The sequence below is a fragment of the Montipora capricornis genome, chromosome 3 (genome assembly GCF_036669925.1).
Source record: "Montipora capricornis isolate CH-2021 chromosome 3, ASM3666992v2, whole genome shotgun sequence".
Lineage (NCBI taxonomy): Eukaryota > Metazoa > Cnidaria > Anthozoa > Scleractinia > Acroporidae > Montipora > Montipora capricornis.
Genome location: NC_090885.1, coordinates 41,594,728 through 41,614,880, shown reverse-complemented (window position 1 = coordinate 41,614,880; position 20,153 = coordinate 41,594,728). Strand labels below are relative to the sequence as shown.

The 20,153-nt window shown below is 38.2% G+C and overlaps 2 protein-coding genes across 2 annotated transcripts in view; one reads left to right on the top strand and one right to left on the bottom strand.

Annotated features, from left to right (window-relative positions):
• Positions 1–299: 299 nt before the first annotated feature.
• On the bottom strand, positions 300–9,341 carry LOC138043169 (inner centromere protein A-like). Its single transcript, XM_068889310.1, has 6 exons — positions 9,005–9,341; positions 6,063–7,721; positions 4,398–4,563; positions 4,050–4,121; positions 3,422–3,531; positions 300–2,307 (listed from the first exon to the last, which is right to left on the bottom strand). The coding sequence occupies exons 1-6, from the start codon at positions 9,145–9,147 to the stop codon at positions 1,314–1,316; spliced, it is 3,144 nt and encodes a 1,047-aa protein (XP_068745411.1). The 5' UTR covers positions 9,148–9,341; the 3' UTR covers positions 300–1,313.
• Positions 9,342–9,486: 145 nt separating this feature from the next.
• LOC138043168 (diacylglycerol lipase-beta-like) overlaps positions 9,487–20,153 on the top strand; it is a 31,640-nt gene continuing 20,973 nt past the window's right edge. The window contains exons 1-3 of the mRNA XM_068889309.1: positions 9,487–9,770; positions 15,898–16,491; positions 18,510–18,654. Of these exons, the coding sequence (XP_068745410.1) occupies positions 9,676–9,770; positions 15,898–16,491; positions 18,510–18,654 (834 nt within the window). The 5' untranslated portion in view covers positions 9,487–9,675. The remainder of the gene's footprint in view (positions 9,771–15,897; positions 16,492–18,509; positions 18,655–20,153) is intronic.

Below are 20,153 nucleotides of genomic sequence, written 5' to 3'. Positions count from 1 at the left end.
TATGCTCGTACCCTCAAACTTCGGTCGTATAATGACTATAAGATTATTTCTTTCCCTATTCTTCCTTTTTTCTTCCAAAGCGACTGTCAAACGCACTCAAGTAATCCGAGATTACCACTAGAACAACAGAGAATCAACGTTTTTGATGGTGACGTCGCCTTGCGTCTGTCCTCTAACAGATCATATGTGAGAAGCAAGCAAAATGCGTGCATTATTGAACTTATCATACAAAAGTTTGCTATCCCCAAACCGTAAGGTGCAGTTGTTCCCATCCATGCAACTTGACCAATCAAAACTGCTTTTGAAGGGTAGAACTTCTTTATTATTGTCGTCTACATTTTTGTGCTTTTCAAGTTCTGATGGATAACCCGATGGAAATTTTTCTTTTATTTCCCACGATGAAATTAGACTATTTACACAAAATTGTTTAAATACAATTAACTGGTACACAATTGAGGTATCTCAGACATCTTGACTAGCTTAAGACAGGCGTAATCTCTACCTGATTATAAAATTCATTAAAACAGTACAAAGTATTGTTCCGGTGAAAAGTACCCTATTTACAGATGATCTATGCAACTCGCCGTTTGTCTTGGCTCATTTGAAACTACTTGGTTTTCTGTATTTTTCCCCTTAACGGCACACGAAGGTCACAAACCGAAATGGAAAAAAATTGTGACTATGGAATACCAGAACTCTGTTTTCGCAAACTTTCACTTTACTTTGGGATAAGATCAACTCTGCGTAAAAAAATTGACAAAGTTGTCCCTTCACTCTTGTGAAAGCACAGCGGTTGTTTTACAAATTTTGCCAACGAGAGACAACCGGACAGATATTATATAAAGAAACGAAGAGGCAATTTAGACCAAAATAGACGGAAAGAACCCCTATGAAGACGTATGCGGCGATATTCCGCACAAAATGCCCCGCGGTTTCATTCCCTGAATACTTTCTGGCATATTAAAACTGATTTTGATGGCTTTTTTTCCCTGGGGATAAATATTTTTATATTTGCTCCGCTCTCTAAAACACGTACCTCGAAGGCAAGGTATTTTGTCAGATAGGACTTATTGACAACAAACATAACATTCCGAGGGATTCTAAAAACCTTATCACCCATGCAATTGTTTATTCGAGCAAGGCACGTAATTCTCAAGGAAAATCTATCGCCCAAAGGGTCTAAGATCCCAAAAATGCGTCTGTGGAGTGTTATTGGTTTTTGCTTGGTTTTAATCCGTTGATGGGTATAAACGAAGGGAATTCAAAGGTGCAAACTCAACACGAACAAAGTTGTTACATTTAATCTTCAGTTTTTAGATGTATGTTCCGTTCCGTAATGGTGGTGAGTTCCAAACGGCAGAGCTTGTGCGATGATTAAAACGCTTCTTGGTTCGCGTAAAGACTTCCTCGAGAATCAGAGGCGGGACTCTTTCAAAAATACTATTCACGTCGATGTCCGAATACGCTTGTTTGAAGATGGTGGCTGTCAATGCTGGTTCACGAGCCCACGCTGGAATTTTCTTTTTTGGATTATCTTCATCGTCGGTTGAGTCATCGCTGTTCAGGTCAGTAATGTTGTAGTTATTTTGGGTGGCTGGTTTTTTGATTTTCACGGGCGGTGGTGTCATTTCGTACGAATCACATGCACTGATATTTGCCTTTTGACTTTCACGTAGCACTCCGGCCGTTTTGCTTTCCTCCTTCGCCCTCTTCTCGCGTTCTTGTCGTTCTTTTTCTTCTTTGACGCGCTGTTCTCTGGCGCGTCTTTCAGCCTCCTCTTTCTCGCGGATAAGCTGTGCAATTCTGGCTCGTTCCCTTTCTTCCCTTTCTCGATCACTTTTCATTTTATCCTCGCGTAATTTCTTTTCCTTCTCCTCTTTCTCACGGAGCCGTTTCTCCTTGTCTTCAATGGCTTTAAGCTTCCTCTTTTTCTCTAATTCTCGTTCCTTTTCTAATTCCCTCTCTCGGTGTTCTTGGTGACGTTTTGCCTCAGCTATTTTTCGTTGTCTCTCTTGTTCTTCCATCTCCAGTTTTCTCTGCACCGCCTCTCGTTGTCTCTTCTCTTCTTCTTCTTGCTCTCGTCTTCGTTGTTTCCTAGCAGCCTCTTCCTGTTTTCTTCTCGCTTCTATCTCCGCCCTTTTCTGCATCCGTAGTTTCTTTTTGTCGTCGTCTTCTTTCTCTTTCAGTTTTCTTGCTTTTTCCTCGATAACTTGCCTCTGATCGTGAGCCTGCCGTTTTCTCTCTTCTATTTCGTGAAGTTTTGCAGCTCTCTGTTCTGCTGCTTTCTTGGCTCGTTCCTCTCTCCTCCTAGATCCGAATGGCAAAACAAAATATTGAGCTGTTTAGAGCGGTTTTCAATTGAGTGTCGAAAGTAATTTGTGAATTACTTTGGCTTCGCATTACTTCATTCAGTGATCGGTTCAAAGTTCTCGCGCCACTTTTTCAACCAATCAGAAGTGAAACCAAAAGCAATCGTGGCTCGCGCGTGCACATTTCTCCGTGCTTTGTGTCGGCTACGTGTAATTACTTTGAGTTTTGATTGGTTTACCGGATTGTCTCCGTCCTTTTTGATTGGCCAAAGCGATTACTTTGGTCTTGGTTTTACGACACTCAATTCAAGCTCGCTCTATTGACAGCTGACTTGTAATCAACGCCTGTTGTACGGGATGAAATACGCCAAAAATATCAAGGCTATCGTCAACATTTATCGGTCAAACATCCTGTTTGTAAATGTTCAAAGGTCCATCGTACAAAATTAAAAGGATAACTTAATCTGTTTTATGAACGAAATAATATATGAAATGAATCTTATATTGAACTGCGGATAAGAAGTCAAGTGTTCAAAGCTATGATCCTCTCCAGTAAATGAACTCAATGTTAGCAATTGCGTAGAGAAGCCTGAAAAATTCAGGACTTCAACTGGGTTCGCGATGCCGTTGCGACGCTCTAACAACTGAACTATGAAGCCGCTGATGTTGGGAGCTGGTCGCATCCCGAGGTCATGGGTTCACGCCCCGCTTAAGTCCTGAATTTTTCAGGCCTCTAAATTGCGTTCATTAACTGCGAGGATCATAGCTTCATATATTTTGATAGGACTTGTCCTTTGGATTGAAATTTATCCGCTGCATTGTGCTATCCACATTTTGAACAACCACATTTTTCTACGGATAGATTACGCCTGGGAATTAAATGGAGCCATTTTATAGCACAATTTTCATCATCCTCGGAGCCGGAACCAGGGAAAGTTCGTGGGCCACAGGAGAAGTGTCAACTCGCGAAAAATAGCGACGAAAAGAAAAGTCTAGAACTGCTAGGATAACGGGATGGGTCTTTATATCATTCTCGGTGTAGTGATACACGCGCGTACAGGGAAACAAAGATAACTTGACATATAACGCTCTCTTCAAGAAATTTTCCCTACCGTTTCCTTTCTTCTACTTCCCGTTGTCTCTGTATTTCAAGTTGTTCTCGCCTCTCTTTTTCCTTCTCCTCTTTCTCTTTTAATGCGATCCGGAGTTGTTTCTTCTTTTCCTAGAGAATGGAAGTGTTGAAAATTACCATGAGGGCGGTTTTTAATTAAGAGTCAAAGTCGAAGCAATTTTGAGTTTCAGTTGTTTTGCATTAGGACGCTTTGTAATAATATACATGCAGTTGGCGCCATTTTGTCAACCAATCAGATACGAACCAAATTTGCGATTTGCTCGGGTACTTTTTCCCGCGCCAAGATTGGCTAACACGATTGTACCACCCCTACAAAATCCACCAGGCCTCGGTTGTTCAAAAGGTGGACAACGCTATTTTAATACCGGATAAATTACTATCCAGCGGACAGTGATTTATCCAGTGGATACCCTTCGAACAACTGAGGCCCGATCATTTTTTTTACAGTATCCAAAACAACTCCTTATCAGTGCGGTCTCATGGACCTTGGAAAATGAAAAATCCATTCTGGCCAACAGGGTACCGAAAATAAAGGAGAAGTAAATTATACATTCCATGCTCTGCTTTGGCGGGAAAAAAATGGTTAAGTGTTTTATGTAAGTACTTACTTCTGGGTCAACTTTCTTTGGAGTATTTCTTCGTATAAATGAATGCACCATGGCGATGTTGCTTGGTTTAACCTGAGAAGAGCAAAACATCAATTTGATATAAAAAGTCCCCATTTCAAAATTACTTTCCTTCCCAACAGTGGCACCAATAGAAGAGGGAGACTGCTCTGCATTTACATGTATCTGCCTGCTTTTAGGGTTAGAACACCTTAAATATGGAACTTAACAGACTGGCAATATGTACAGTTCGTGTCCGAGATGAAAACAATGCCTCCATGTAACTCTTGGTTTTCACAATTCCAAGTATTACAAACAACACTGTACTGTGCCCTTTTGACATCAATGTACCTTTTGCACTAGATTCATAGCCTCTTGCTTTTCTTGTGTTGGTGTTCCCAGGTCCTCAGTAGGGCCCCCTGTGGTAGGATCCAATTCATCATTGCTACTGCTTCCTTGATTGGCATGATTGATGGACCCAAGTGAAATGCCATTCTCCACAACAGGTGAATTAGCACTGTTGGGAAAAGTTTAAATCAACATTGCAAATAAGTTAAAGGAGAATGTTTCTATGCAAGAATGATGAGCAATGGCATGAGGATTGTGAGCAATTTGAGCAGCTGCCAAGGAAGTCTGAAACAATCCAGGCTTGCACTGGAACTCATGACACTGCAATTGCACTGCACTACTCTACTGTTTGAGCCGACCAACTGGGAACTGGTCAATAATTATTATGAGTTCATGCTACATTCTGTTCGAGGTGAATAACTATTAATGATTGAGAAATATATTAAAGACACATATGTATGCCACTATTGAGTGTTTAAGGTGTAATGCGCCTGTGGGAAGGAATGGAAACTACAGTGTAGTTGCTCAAATTCTTAAGAGGTACTGGCAGACCTGAGCGAATACGGAAGGCTCTATAATTGTGGAAAAGCTCTCGGAGAAGACTTGAGAAGAAGATTATACAAGACATTATCGGAAAAGGGGGAGACTTCACCACAGGTTTCTTTGTGGGAAGTTTTTTCTGAGATTGCCAAAGAAAACAGAGATATATTTTGAAAATGTGTTTTTCCATTGTTGCAGTTGTTGAGCTCGTGGGAAAGGAATTTCATCAATGAAAATGTTTCACGACACTGGGCAGGGCATTGATTCGGTACTTCAGGCCCATTCCACATATTGGTGGTTTTCGTAGTAGATGCCCATGAAAGACAAAAATTATTTTGATCTACTGGTCCACATGTAATGGCTCTAAGGGAGAAATAATCATCGCAGTTATGAGCAACTTGAACAATAATTGCAAAATGTATGCCTTTCCTATATTTTACAGTCATTAATTAGAGAATCATGCATGTCCAATGGTAAACAAATTGCAGGCTGAACAGGTTCTGATAAAAAGCAATTTAACCCTGAGTTGATGTAGAATTTTTCTTTGTCTGGAATATAATATTATAAATAAAAAATTTATGAAAATTAATAAAAGTACAATCAAACTAGTTAAAAAATACATTTCTACCAGAAATTCGTTTCAACTTACAGTAAATACAATTATCTGAAGCACATTCTTCAGTTGCCCGACAATTTGCATGTTCAAGGAACAAAAATCGTCACAGTGTACATGTATATAAACACCAATGAAATACCAGGTGATCTTTTGCGTGAAAACATGTTATCTTCACATGTGAAAAGATCACCATTGCTACATGTACTGTATGGTACCGTTACGTAACAATTCCTGGCATTGTTCTTCATGAATAAGGACTACAAAACATATTAAAGTGAAATGGTTTGGTATTTCATTGACGTTTATAATAATTATCATAATAAACAGAACATTACAATTTACCACTTGGAGATACGAAATTTTTCTTTGTGTTGAAAAATATTTCACACATTTGCTACGCTCACTCGTGAAATACATTCGTATTTTTTTAACACTCTAAGAGAAATTTCGTCTGTCTTCGCGGCCATGTATAAATCCCCTGTTTATCAATCATACAAGTACACTGTAAATACCTGCATGTTTTTGCTCCAGGTTCTTCTTTGGCCAGTTGTTCCCCTTCATTCTCTGTTAAGCAATCATGGAACACCTCTTCAACATCATCCTCAACAATTTCGTTGAAAAGCTTCTCCACTGCTGGAGGGTCACCCTTGTCCTCAGAGCTGCTACAGCTACTATGACAGGTAGCAGAATTTGCACTGTCACTGCTGTGACTTGTCCAGTCATCAAAAAGCCGCACTCTCACATCTTCCATGTCTTTATCTGGTGCAGTGACTTGATCGTTCCTACTTTGTTTGGAACCAGTAAGTCTTAATTCAGGCATGAGTTTTGAACTCATCAGCTTCAACTTTACAGAGCTTTTGACAAGACTCTTCCTGCTTGGTGTCTTGGACTTTGTAACTGTCTTTTTGATAGACAGTCGTCTATTTGCAGGAGACAGTTGATGATTTAATCTCTTGCTCCTCCTTCTCCATCCGCTGCTTCTGCGCATGCTTCTTCTTGAAGATTCTACATCAGAATGCGCTACCTGGGGGCACATATCTTCCTTCTTGACATCTTTGTTTGTCTCAGTATCTGTTTCATCACACTTAGTTGCACTGACCGCCACATTTTGAACTTTATCTAATTTTCCTTCACTATCAACATCCTCTTCTATTTCTGTTTCTTTCAATTTGATTTTGCATTTTTCTGGTGATTTATCAGGAGGGACAAACTTTGGAGTAGAAGAACTAACAGACGCAACATCACAATCAGCTTTTTCCTGGTTTGTAGATTTTTCAGTTTCCTCCATTCTTGCATGATACAACTCATTTTCTTCCTTAATGCATGGACTTGAAGCTGCAGTAGCTCCTACAGTGACTGCTTCGTCTCTTCCAATGCCAAGCCTTGGTGATTGCAGGATGAGATGAACTGCTGCTCTATGGATCTTGTTAGCTGCGGGTGATGCAACATTCTCTGTTGCACAAATGACAGATTGATCAGGAGTTTCTGGAACATGTGGGATAGGTACATTCTCAGTTTCATTCTTCTCCACCTTTGTTGAATTTAGTAAGCTTCTCCTCAGTGCTTGCACTTCTTCAGCTGGTGATACTGGTTCTTTTTTCAAAGGTACAACAGGTACATCTCCAGAATTTTCTGCTTTTTCTGGTCGAATGCTTGACCTCCTCTTCTTAGTGACTGGTTGCACAGGTAAATCCTCAGTAGAGGAAACTTGTGCAGCTTCGTCTGTGATTTTCTTCAGTGTATTTCTAGTAAACCTCTTAGGTAGCTTGTTTTCTTCATTGATCTCTGAGTTCTTTTTTCTTGAATTTCTTGTGCTCCTCTTTGGCAATTCATGCACAGAGGGGGAGTCTGGTGGTTCTTCATCCGGAGCTTCTATAACTGAAATATTTTTCTTTCTTGCTCCCCTCTTAGGCTGTTGTCGTTTACCCTGAGCCCGAGTTGTCCTTTTGCCACCCTTCTCCCTATTTTCTTCATTAACAACACTACTATCAAGAAGCTCCCCCTCATTAATCACCACAAGAGGAGACGCATATCCTTGTATCTGGGTTTTAGGAGCTTTTACACCATTATCCGCATGGATTGCATTGTCATCACTGCTCTGGTCAGACTCGCTCTTTCTCCGTTTTCGTTTCATTGATGGTGTCTTTGGGAGGAGTATGTTGCTGTCACGTCTACGATTGGAATAAACTAGTTCAGCACAATGGTTGCACAAATACACTCCATAAATCAACTTAACTGAACAGCAGTTACCAGTCACACATGCCCCTCTACAACTTTTTTCATTTTTTGTAACTAAATTTGGGTGGACATCAATGAAATGTTTCCACGACGAATTAGACTGCGCCAAGTGAACAGGACTATTGTCATGGAAACATTAATTTGATTAACGTCCACCCAAATTTAGTTTTGAAAAATGAAAAAAGTTTTTGAGGGGCGTGTGTTACTAGAAATTGCTGCAATTGTTGAAACTTTTGCTTCTTAATTATTCAACCTACAACTACATATACTAGTATAGTTTCAGTAGGCTTAGAACAAGAGTTAGGGGGTGTTTACATGAGACCAGGACGAACTCAGACTGGCACAGGCTGGTGTCAACCTCCATACATTTCTTTTTATGGGTTTCCATGAAACCGGCCTGAAAATGAACTCAGACTGGTCTGACCTTGGCTTGGTTGCTGGACCAAGATAAGAAATTCTCGTACCAGTCTGAGTTTGTACTGGCTTCATGTAAATGACAACAAATCTCAGACCGGGTCCAGAAATTTCAAGCCTATATGCATTTCAGTCAGCCATATATGTATTAGACAAAACATATCATTTCATCCCGAAACAACGCACCAAGCATCTCATCCCGGTTTCACGTAAACGGCTGCAAAAATTTCATAACGGTTCAAGTTCATACTGGTCTCATGTAAATACCACCTTGCACCTGCAGCAGGAAGTGTGTTGTCTTGTTTTTGTTCAGCATAAATGTACATGTAGCATTGGAAGCAAATCCACACTCTTAAATTCATAGTTGTGAGCGACTCTGCTAAATGATTGTGGTTGTACAAATCAACCTCTCCTTTCTCTCACAGAAAAAAGCATTAATGATATGCTCAAAGTATTCGATCCATGGTTTCAGCTGTAAATTGTGTCGAGTATTAAAGCACTTGAAAAGTTTGGAAAACTTTTGCAATTCTTACACTTTTCTTACGCTCTCCAAGCTTAAAGATACAATAAGTGTAATGTATAAGGACTCCATATCAGCTGAAAATGCACCAGTTGCAAAATTGTCCATATCATATCAAATTAATATATTTTACATCCAGACATTTCAGTGCTCATGGCTTCGAAAAGTTAAGAAAGTATCCATCGCAGGGAGTGTATAGAGTTTCGTGATGAGCCGACCGAGAAGGCTGAATAATCGTTGACAATTGCACTTAAGAATTGAAATGTATAAACCAAAACTTACCTTCCAAAATGTTGTTTTGTTTCAGCTAAGATCTCATGCAGATATTTGAAATCATCTTCAGTTGCCCTCTGAAACTTCGCTATGGCTTCTTCAGCTCGAAGATGTAATGAAAACCCAAGCAGCATTCCTTCTGCGACGGCCATATTGGACTATAGTCACCGAAACCTTGTCAAATAGCAATCTGTAAATTCTTTTTCACCGATAAAAAACAGTTGTAAGAGAAACGCATTCCTTACCGGAAAACTTAAGAAACTGAGTTAAACAAATCCTTATGAACACTAGGATAATTTAGTATAAATTTCTTGATATCAAACCACGAGTGAAAAAAACGTCGATTCTTCTGAATTTTGAATTTACCGACAAATATCGTTGACCAATCGAATCCATTGAGCCCACAAATTTAAAGCCCGGTTTGACGTGTCAAAGGTCATGCGCAAGCGTTATGCAAATTCCAATTGTTTTGATTACGTACCTGAAAACCCATTGAAAGAATGGTTTATATCCTCGCGTATTGATTATTTTCTCAGCAATTACGCTAATTGTCAAAAGTATAAGTTTACTTCAATAGGAAAGAAAGCTGTAGTAAATTTCTCTGGGAGGCGACTGCGAAAGCCGTGACATATGGTACTTAACTTTACGTGCTTCATCTGTTCAAGGAAATCTTCCAAAATATGCCGGGAATTGTAGTTTTCAATCGCCGATGGATGGTCGCCAGCGATGATTTTGTTATTCCTTTTGGATTTGCTTTTGTTCTTAGAGGATTGTGGTGAGTAGACGTTTTCTTCCAAAGCGTGGAAAAATACTCATAAATAATCGAATTTAACCATCATCTTCACTTATTTTGCCACGCTGATCAAAGGTTTGCATTCCTTTATTCGAGATTTTACATAAGCGTGTAAACTTGTCATCTGTAAACGGGGTAATTAAATTTTGTCAGTGGTCGAGCTTTACGTCTGATTAAAGCAGTGAACCCTGGCTGGAACTGATGCATGACTAATATCGAAGGAATAGAGGATCTAGGCTTCGCATTGAAAAAAAGAAAAAATGCTGTTTCTGTCTTGTCATATGATCGATTTTATATTTACTATCGTCCACTTTGTGCGATTCTTTACGCTCCGGCGCATAGCCCTGCCCAGAGTGAAGTCTGTTGTTTATCCGTTGCAATTGTGTCAAAAATATACATCTCGTTTGTAGCGAGTTCTTTGTACCCGTTACACCCATTTTTAGCTTTGTAAATACCGCAAAGGCAACCGGTTCGTCAAATACAAAAATTAATTCAAAATTCCAACGCGTTTTTATGATGTAGGCACTTGTTAATAGTTTCAAATTCATTGGGTATGCAAACAAACGACTTTTTCCTCATTGTCGAAGTATGACTAGCGCAGCACCAGACAAAATCAATATTAGCGTGCTTGGCTTTAATTTGAGAACCGCTTTTGTTTTGGTTTAGTTGAAAAACATTAATGTAGAACTGTTTCATGTAGTTTTTGGATGTAATAATTTGTAAAATGGAAAGAATATTTTAGAGAGTTTTCGCGATTCAGTGAGCTGTTCGTATAGGGGGATGATGAAATAATCTGTTTACAGGTTGCTTTGTGCCATTCACTGGAACTAATAGAGGAAGTCTTGTACAGTGTAGGCAGCCAATAGCAAGGCTCTGGACTGCACATTTCCTTGAAATCTCAATTTTCCTCCAGTTAACCCTTTCAGGCCCGATAGTGCCAAATGGCACTTATAGATTTTACTCTGTCTAACGCCAGACGATTTTACTCGTCATTGGGGAACCCCTCGGGCCTGAAAGGGTTAATTAACCCATTGACTCCGGGGTTTCCCATTGACTTGTAAAATCAGTTGGCGTTAGACAAAGTAAAATACTACACTGTAAGTCTGGCCGGTTTAGGCCAGTTTAGGCATCGAAGATTTTTCAGTGAGTGATTAATGGACTGCACTCAGTGGTTAGGAAATGAACTGTGTTTTTGCGTGCACTTGTTATTTTGTAGGTATTTTCATACATTTATTCTGTAAGTGGCTTTAAGAATACCCTTCGTTAGTTTGAGGACCTCCTTGAATGCAGTGTTGGACTGCGATATTAGGTTATTGATGTCACCAGTATCTTTCCCATGGTAGAGAGAACATTAAAATAAATTATTGTCACTAAGAGAAGAATATTTTGGAGTAAAGTATTACAAATAATGTCAATAGTACATATATGGTACACGTATGTGCATGTACAGTAATGAAATAAATTTACTTATTTGTAAAGATTGTACCAATGTCAAAGTTCACTTGTGGGTTTTACAAAAATGAGCTTTCTCAACAATATTCTTGAATTATATTAGTACTATTGAGAGGGTACATGTAGCATTTGTATTGTTTCTTTTTTCACTGATTCACTGATCTTTGTTTCTAAGGTAATTGTTATAATCTTCCTATCTTAAAAAAGTGCATCGTGTGATGCAGGCAAAGATGTAATAAATTACATGTAAAGAGGTGGCCAATGCACAATTATCAAAAGTTTATGTTTTTGTTTTGTTTTAAGCTGTGGTTTTAGTTTGATGTCATACTGCATTATTTAAAGTTTGAACTTTAATCTTTCATTTATGTTTGTGCAGACATCTGCCATTTACAAGCTTAAGTTCTGAGGAAAGGATATTTTGATTTAATTTAAATCATAATTGTTTGCAAGCATGGGTTTGTTTACTACATTCTTTCAATGTTTCTTTCCTGGTAATTTAATTCTCTCATTCCGTGTTGAAAGAGAATCAAACTACATGCTACAGTCATGTATAGTGAACAAATGTTTTGTCATATGCAAAATCTGTCACCATCTGGTCTCATCTTGTGGCTTTGTTGTGGAGCAGTATCTAGATAAGATTTTTTCTCAAATTAGCTAATATTAAACTATGTACAGTATGTGATCAAATTCTGTCAGTAGCAAGTTTACTTTAATCAATTTGCTCCAGCCATATACTCTAGAAAATATGCAAATTTTTAACGCTTTCCTCTTAGAACATTATGTTTCTTGGTAGTAAGAAAACTACATGTTTTGAATTCAAGTTCATCTTTTGAGAATGATGATTTATTTAGGACAATTTTTGATAAATCTTTATTTTTAAGCATTTCTGATAAGCATACAGTGATAATATTATGAATGATATGAGAAACAAAAATATGTAAACAATATTAGCATTAAATCAAAGATTATTAAAAATGTGTCTCACTTAACAATTCAATGCAGTTTGTTCAAGTTAATCAGAAACTACATGTAGCCAAAATTTACGGTAATCAGTGTATATTCTGTTATAAGTAAAAATTAATAATAAAAAGTATGACATTTTGACACAGCAAAAGATTATTTAAAATTCCACCTTAAATTTATACTAATTCAAATGAGGAAATGTTGATAAAGAATGATTTGACATGTTGCATCAGAAAACCTAAACTTGATAAATAAAGTCCTGTAAAAGCCTAGACCAGTTTTTTAGGCCTTCTTGCGGCTACTGAAGTTGCTTATCTACAATAGCAATGCTTTTTCACTTTCAAGTGATGTCCATTCTGCAGTTCAAATATGAAATTTTTAATTTACATTCTAAAAATCATTTGAACCATACTTCAAAAAGAACAAAAAATAATATATTTTTTTCTTCTTGAATATATGGTTTTCACAGTTTATACTTCGATGTGGTTTTAGTGAAATTAAATCATAGTTTGTTTCTTTGTTTCTTTTTGTCATGCACATAATTCATAAGAAAGAGGCCAGAGATGTTAGATGTTTATCTGAAATTTAAGTCTCCATGAAGGCCATTTTTACTCTGTGGTACAACTTGTTTGCGCCCTCTGCAATAGAAGAATATGACTTGAATGTGCCAAAAAATGTGATATAATAAAAGTCACAGAGAAAAAGTTGTTAGGGAGTGGCTTTCGCGAAAGGGTAATTCACTACCTGCCATTTTTGTGTGCATACCTGTTTATTTATTAACTACTTTAAGCAGAAGTATTTCACTAAAAATTGATATTTTTGCACAGATTTTTTTGTGAATGGGAATGCATGTATGTGTATTACTAGTATTTTAATAGCAGCTGTGAGTATTTTTAAGTCAGACTGACTCTTTTGTGTAGCTCCCAGAGTTGTGTGAGAACTGAAAAAAAAAAAGTTTTTATAACCAGTTTTTTGCTATAAAATCCTGATGGTGTTTCCCATGTGGACTTGTGTACATGTAAATGTTATTTGCGGGGTTTGCTCAATTAAAGAAACACATGTAATTATTGTGTTATCTTCCTTGCTTGTGGTTCAATCGCAAGTAATTAAGAGGAAAATACCTCGTACCAATGCATTTATCTTACAGTACATGTACTGTAGGTTCCAAAAGATAATACAGCCTTGATACAGCTACAATGTACATGAAAACTGAGACATTTTGCATGTTTACAGTGCGTTTCACAGAACTTTTGACAAACGGTTTCCGAAGTTCGTTTGAAATTCCCAAAGTTCGCTACGAACTTGGCAATTTCATTACGTAATTGTCAATCAAATTGTGAACTTCGAAACAAAGTTGTAAATTTCATATCGAATTTCGTTGGGAAGTTGCGAAGTTCGTTGCGAGCGAAGTTCACATCATTCCGTGTAGTTGGTTTGGTAATAAAACTACAAATGAATTTAAACAAAGTGAAAGAATTTCTCTACTAAGCGAGACTAATTTTTTGATGTTTACTTCTTAAAGGTAAATTATTTGAGAGGTACGGAGTTGGGACTTCACATGACAGACATATGGCGGGACTCGTGTCTTGTTTACACTAGAAATGTAAAGACAAAAGTTGAACAACATGACATTGAAATGTTTTGTTTCTTGCGCTACATTGTATTTCTAGAATGATGTATGTCCTGAAAGTAGGGTTTCTTTTTATCTCTGATAGATTTAACTGTAAAATACTTTTAAGCAACCATGCGTGGAAGTTCACACGACAGAAATTGTATTCTATTTTTAGGCAGGTGTCGGGTGACATCTGAGAATATTCAGTTTTCAACGTTTTCTAACCCATTTTAAAACCAGTAATTTGCAATCAACGTAACCACAACTTCTAAGAAAATTCTGAGAAATTTACACCGAACGGTGCGAACTTCTCTCGCGACAAACTCCTTAACTTCACAACGAAGTTCGTGGTGAAATTCAGAACTTCGTTTCTAAGTTCACAATTTGAATAACAACTACGTCATGAAATTGCCAAATTTGTAGCGAACTTCAGGAATTTCAAACAAACTTCGGAAACTGTTTGTCAAAAGTTTTGTGAAACGCACTGTAAATCATTAGAAGATATACATGTACATTATGTGAATAGTAAAGATTTAAAATCTGATGCTTTAAACTCATCATCATCATCATCATTGGTAAATGTAAAGAGCAGTCGCCTATACCATAAGGCATCTCTAACTGACTCCCTTTATGGCAGCACTCTTGATGTCACCCTCTGAGAAGTGTTCGTCTGGGTTGGTCGATCTATTTTAAAAAATCGATGTACAGAGGTTACAATAGAAGGCGGCTACCCGTGATGGACTGCCGGGTACTTTGGTCCATCCCTACTTGGTACGACCATTTGAAAGTTTTGCTGTGTGGGTGTTTTCCCACTGCTTTCTATTACGAAAATAACATCGCAAGTTACTTTCTTCACTAAACTCCAAATTATGGTGTTTGAGTTTTTTCTCTAGTAAAAAAAAAATTCTCTAGTACGTATTCAAACAAATGTAACAAAAACCAAAACCAGCAATTTCTTTCAAAAATGACTAATTGTGTGTTTTACTGCCTAATTTCCATTGCCTTTTGGAGGGAAACACCTTTTGTAAAATGCTGGAAATGTCATTTCCAAACTTGCAGATTTCAAAATTTTCTGGGGCCCCAGACCCCACTAAAGGCTCACGCCTTTGGTGCTCAGGATTCCACAGCCATCTACTTCACTTTCCCATCCACCTACTGCAAAACTTACTGAAAGCACTGATGTAAATTTTATACACTCTATGTACTAGGTGAAAGGAAAGTAACTTTTAACTGCCCTGGATAATCAAAATGTAATAATTTTGACTGCTGGACATATCTGCCCATTAGTTTTACATGTATGTCATTATTTTTTCCTCGATCCAGCTCTCTCAAAATTTTAAAGTTAGTAATGGCAGACCATTAAATTGGCTCAAAGGAAGTCACTCGATCAAAGGCCAGACTGTACATGGTGGTGCCCGCCTACTCTATCACAAGGTCCGCTATATGTGAAAACTGGATCAAACCTCTGCCACATGGTCTGCAATAGCTGGAAACTTCCACGTTTAAATGTGGAGAACAAGGAGTTATTTTCCTTCTCTAGAATTGATGTGAAAGTATGGAATGGTATCCCCTCTGAACTTTGCCATCTTAGGAAACACTCTTTAATTTATGTAAATTGAATGAATTGCTTCTGAATTTTCTTAAAATTGAGGAGATGAATGCTGATATAATTATGCACTACACTGATGTTTCAGAGTATATGGCTTTTCTTTAACAGTTACCTATAATATCTGAGATTGTTTTAGAACTGTTACATTTTTCTCTCTTAGGTATGAGGCATTTGTTTGAATGTTTAATTCTTGTTTGTGTAATTCTTGTCCATTTCTAAGTGACTTTTTGTTTACTTTGTTGTGCGAGCCAGTGATAATGTTGCAGTGTAAGTTGCCCACCTAGAATAGCAATGCTAACTGCAGGCTAACTTGTTTGTATAACTATGATTTGTTTGTAAATAAAGTATAAGTATAAGTCACATTGTGTTTAGTTAACATAGTTTTGAAATCCAAAGAAAAGGAAGAATACCAGTAATTGATTTTTCTTTTGGTCATAGTAGCACTCTAACTTTCTTTTTGCTTTTCCTTATAGGATGATAACTTTGTCACTGGCAGTAGGAATTTATCATGGCTATTATCATAGCCATGATGTCGATGATCATGACAGACATGTTTGTGAACAGACGTTAGATTACTTCATGGGTGGATATCTTGCACTTCTTTTTGCAACCAATATCATGGAGCTGTCTATTGCTTGGATGAGTGGAAAAGGTTCAATTATGGATACTGAACCTCGAAATCTCATTCCTCAGTTGCTGTATGTCCGCCTTGTCCTAAATATAATCGAGCTACTATGGCTGTCCATAGGGGTCAAATGGATATTTATTGATGTTAATATATGCACATTAACACCTGAAATTTATATTGCAAGAGCAATTGTGGTTTTTAATTGGCTGTTTTTGTTTAGTATGCTTGCAATTGTTTACTGTACTTTTGACTCGGCGGGGAAAACTTGGGTTCGCTTCAAAGATGCTCGACTCACTGGAGATTGCGTGGATGCGTCTGAAGGTTACAGTAGGCACATAACTTACAATTACCAAAAGCAGTGGGAAGGATGCTTTAGGAAGTGCTGCTGTTGTTCAGGTGTTGGACGGGGAGATGAAAATGTCTTTACAACTATTGGAAGGTGCAATGTTATTTTTTAAAAGTACAATCAAGTTAAGATGCTGATCATCACAGTTATTATTAACTTAACCTGAGCAATTTACAAAAGAAAGCCTGAAAAAATCCATATGTAAATAAGAATTTTGTCTCTTGCTCTATTTCTCTCAGCTTTACGTACGGTATTCTTCATTGAAATTTTCTCTTCTTCTCCTTCTTCGGCTTCTCTCGAGGCTTTCTTTGGTTAAATGTCTTCCAAATTAATTTTTGTCACTTCTTCTCCCATGCTCTTTCCTGCTCTTTATCGCATTGGTCATCACTGATATGATTTCCTGCCACAAAAACGCAGGTTGCCAAATGCAACGCTGCCATGTGATTTCCCGCCAAGGAAAATAACCCGAACAGTCCCATCCCCAGAGGCTGTCCTGCCTACCCACCTCCACTCTGACAGTCTGCACAGTCGGACGTACACTGACGTCATAACCAAAATGTCTCGCATGGATAGAGTTCCAAAAAAATCTTACCCATGCTCCACTGGCACGCTTCACATGCCTGAGCTCTACTAATATTATCATAACAGTCATCATTTTGGGGTATAGTAAAAGATCCAGTCCCAATTAACACATGGTTGGTCATCAGGTAAGGTGAGTCTAAAATACGGGTCACATTCCACCAGTCAAGACTAGAAGTCCCGGCTCTACTGATGAACAACCGAGCCAAAAGTTCTCCCTTGACCTGAAACAACATTTTGTGTAAAGTGATTTGGACTAGGAGACACTTTTGATTGTTTTAATATATCTGTAGCACAGTTTCATGAACAATGACCTGTTGAAGGTGACCTGTATTTTAGACCCGCTGCATCAGCTGACACTAGACTGACATTTATTGAACAGTTGGCCCTTGGTTGGTTGAAATTGAAAAATGTTTTTAACCTACTTTGACGCTCAATAATGTTTGACTTTAAAAGACAAAGGAATTTAACAACAATGGTTCCTTAATATCACTGTAACTTCAAATTGAATTTCATTTGGGACTTTAACACATACAGTGTACTACCACTTAGTCAGCAAGGTTCACAAAGGAGTGAGTCTGCAAAGTGCAAAATTAATGTTCTAGCTATTACTGTATGGACCTTTTGCCAAGAGTGGCAGGAAGGTACATGTAACATCTTCAGCAAAACAGAACTTTGGGCCACTGGTTAAAACTGTGTCCTAGAGGTCTTCATAATGAGCTGCAATACAGCTGTGTTTGCATCTAAGCAATTAGGCTTTTTGAGATTGGAGGACCCTTAGTTGAACTTAAGGGACACCTAGGTTTTGAATCAGGTTGTTTTGGTTTGGCAGACTCTGAGACTGTTCACTGCTGGGTTCAACATCTATCAACCACTTGTAAATTTATGCATGATAAAGAAGACTATACATACACCCTGCCAGCAGCCCTTCTCGACAAGAAAGAAAGGGGGACTGCAGAAATCTTGTTAAGTCTTTATTGAGTATGCGCAAGCGGTTGCTTGAAAAATAGTTTAAAACCCAGGCCAAGTCTCGTTCGCAGGGATAGATGCCATATTGAGTTTCGTACTGAAAGCTTGATTTGTCGAAAGTATGATGAGCGCGCTGCCAAAACCAGTTTGGCTGGAGTGACCAGCCTAGAAACGTGGGCTGCGGTTACTTAAAAGACTTGACACGATTTCTGCAGAGCCTGTCTTGCCCACCCTCTGGGGAGTTTTAGAGAGGCTCTGCTTGCAGGGTGGGCTGTTAACGTACTGAAATGTGATGGATTGTGCTTTTGAGTAATTTTTGTGGTGTGCCGTTTCTTTCATTCTTTTAAATGTAGCATTTAAGATTGGTTTTTCACAATCCTGGAAGAATCATCCATGTTTTTTTCAACAATTTAGTGGTCTTCTGTGGAGGCTAGTGGAGCAGAGACCTCTTAAATAATAGAAGAGTTTGGAGTTAGTCTAACATGTATCTGGCATATTTGCATTCTGAAATTAATTCTTATCTCAGCCATAATCACTCATGTAATTCCTCTTCTTGTCCTCAGAACACTAGCTGAGTATTTTCATGACATTGATGTTGTGCCCTCTGACTTTGCTGCCGGACTTGCCCTGTTGCGAAAATATCAAAAACATCAAGAAAACTTAGCTTTAATGAGGGCAATAGAGGAGCAACAGGTTCTTGATTCTCAGGTTTGACAAGAGCTTACAAATTTTGATTTGAAGCCATTTGCAGTAAATAAAATGTAATCAGTTCTGTTGAATTAACCCACTGTCTTATGAATGCTGAATCGGTGTGTTAGGGTTCCATGTCATGCTTCTCAATCTCTCTTCTCCTATTTTAAACAATGCTGATGGGGCATCCTGTCCTTTTGAACATAGAAGACACAGGAATGCCACGGTGATAATGGCAAAAACATTACTTGAGGACAGTTGGTTGACATTTAGATACACATGCATCTTATGTCCAGAAATGCACGCGAGGGCAGAAATGGAGTTTTTTTTAATCAGTAGTGTTTTGGGCGTCTGGAAAAGCTGGAATCCAGAACGGGATCCGGAATCCGGAACCAGAACTAGATAGAATAAGAACAAGAAAGGTCAATGATATTCTGTTGTTTTATTTCAGCTAAAAAAGTTGAGTGTTATATCACACACATTAAAGTGGAAAAATTGATTTTTATGGATATTGTGATGACTAAGTTCGTACTGCTGGAGTCACTCCTGTTTTGAACAGCTCAAGTTACGAGAATGGTTGACATTGAGCCTCCTCCTTGTCTCTTGGTGGCGTAGGAGCGAAGTTTTTACTGAAGCCATGGATGAAAGGAGTCCAGAAAAGAAAAGTAAAAGAGAAAAGAAATTCATGTTATTTATTAGAATAAAATGTTAAGGTAAACAACCACGAACGTCGCTTTCCAGATATTGCTGCATTGGAGATCAAGAAGAAACACGGGAAAGGTCAGCACTAGCCTGCGTGGCATTTGTTCGAAGAGGAAGGAGAATGGAAAGGGAAAACGGCAGGAGAATGAAGAGGGCGCGCGTGAAAGAACCCCCTAATTAGTATGCATACATAAGGTAGCTGCGAAATCTCCAACTGTCAAATGGCATTCATTTAAGAATGTTCACAGGAAAATTGCACCACGCTCGAATGTTGTTTATCACGCCATTATTTCCAAAAAATCTCTTGTCGGAGAGTAGTGCGAAACCAAAACACCTTCACCTGAAAAAGGAGCAATCTTTCAATGATGTGTGTCAAGTTTACTGGTAGAATATGTCTCAACAATTTATTGTAATAAATAAGGTGTGTTTCTTTTTATTTTTTTTTTACTTTTCTTTCCTGGCCTCCTTTCATCCATGTCTTCAGTTACAACTTCGCTCTCATGCCACCAAGGGACAAGGAGGAGTCTCAATGTCAGTCATTCTCATAACTTGAGCCGTTCAAAACAGGAGTGACGTCAGTGGTGTGAACTTTGTAGTCACAACAATATCCCTAAAAATCAATTTTGCAGTTTTAAGTGTGTCATATAATATTCAAATTTTTAGCTGAAATAAAACAACTGGATGTCATCAATCTTTCTTCTTCTTATTCCGGTTCCGGTTCCAGATTCCAGCCTTTCCAGACGCCCTAGTATTTGTGTGCTATTGTGAAGAGGAAAGCGGAATTATTCAATTTTAGAAGAGCAAGGAGATAAGTG

Coding starts and splice junctions, on each gene's coding strand:
- LOC138043169 (XM_068889310.1), bottom strand. CDS start 9,147: ATGGCCGTCGCAGAAGGAATGCTGCTTGGGTTTTCATTACATCTTCGA. Junction 7,722..9,004: donor ACAAAACAACATTTTGGAAG/GTAAGTTTTGGT, acceptor TTCCAATCGTAG/ACGTGACAGCAACATACTCC. Junction 4,564..6,062: donor CCTGGAGCAAAAACATGCAG/GTATTTACAGTG, acceptor TTTTCCCAACAG/TGCTAATTCACCTGTTGTGG.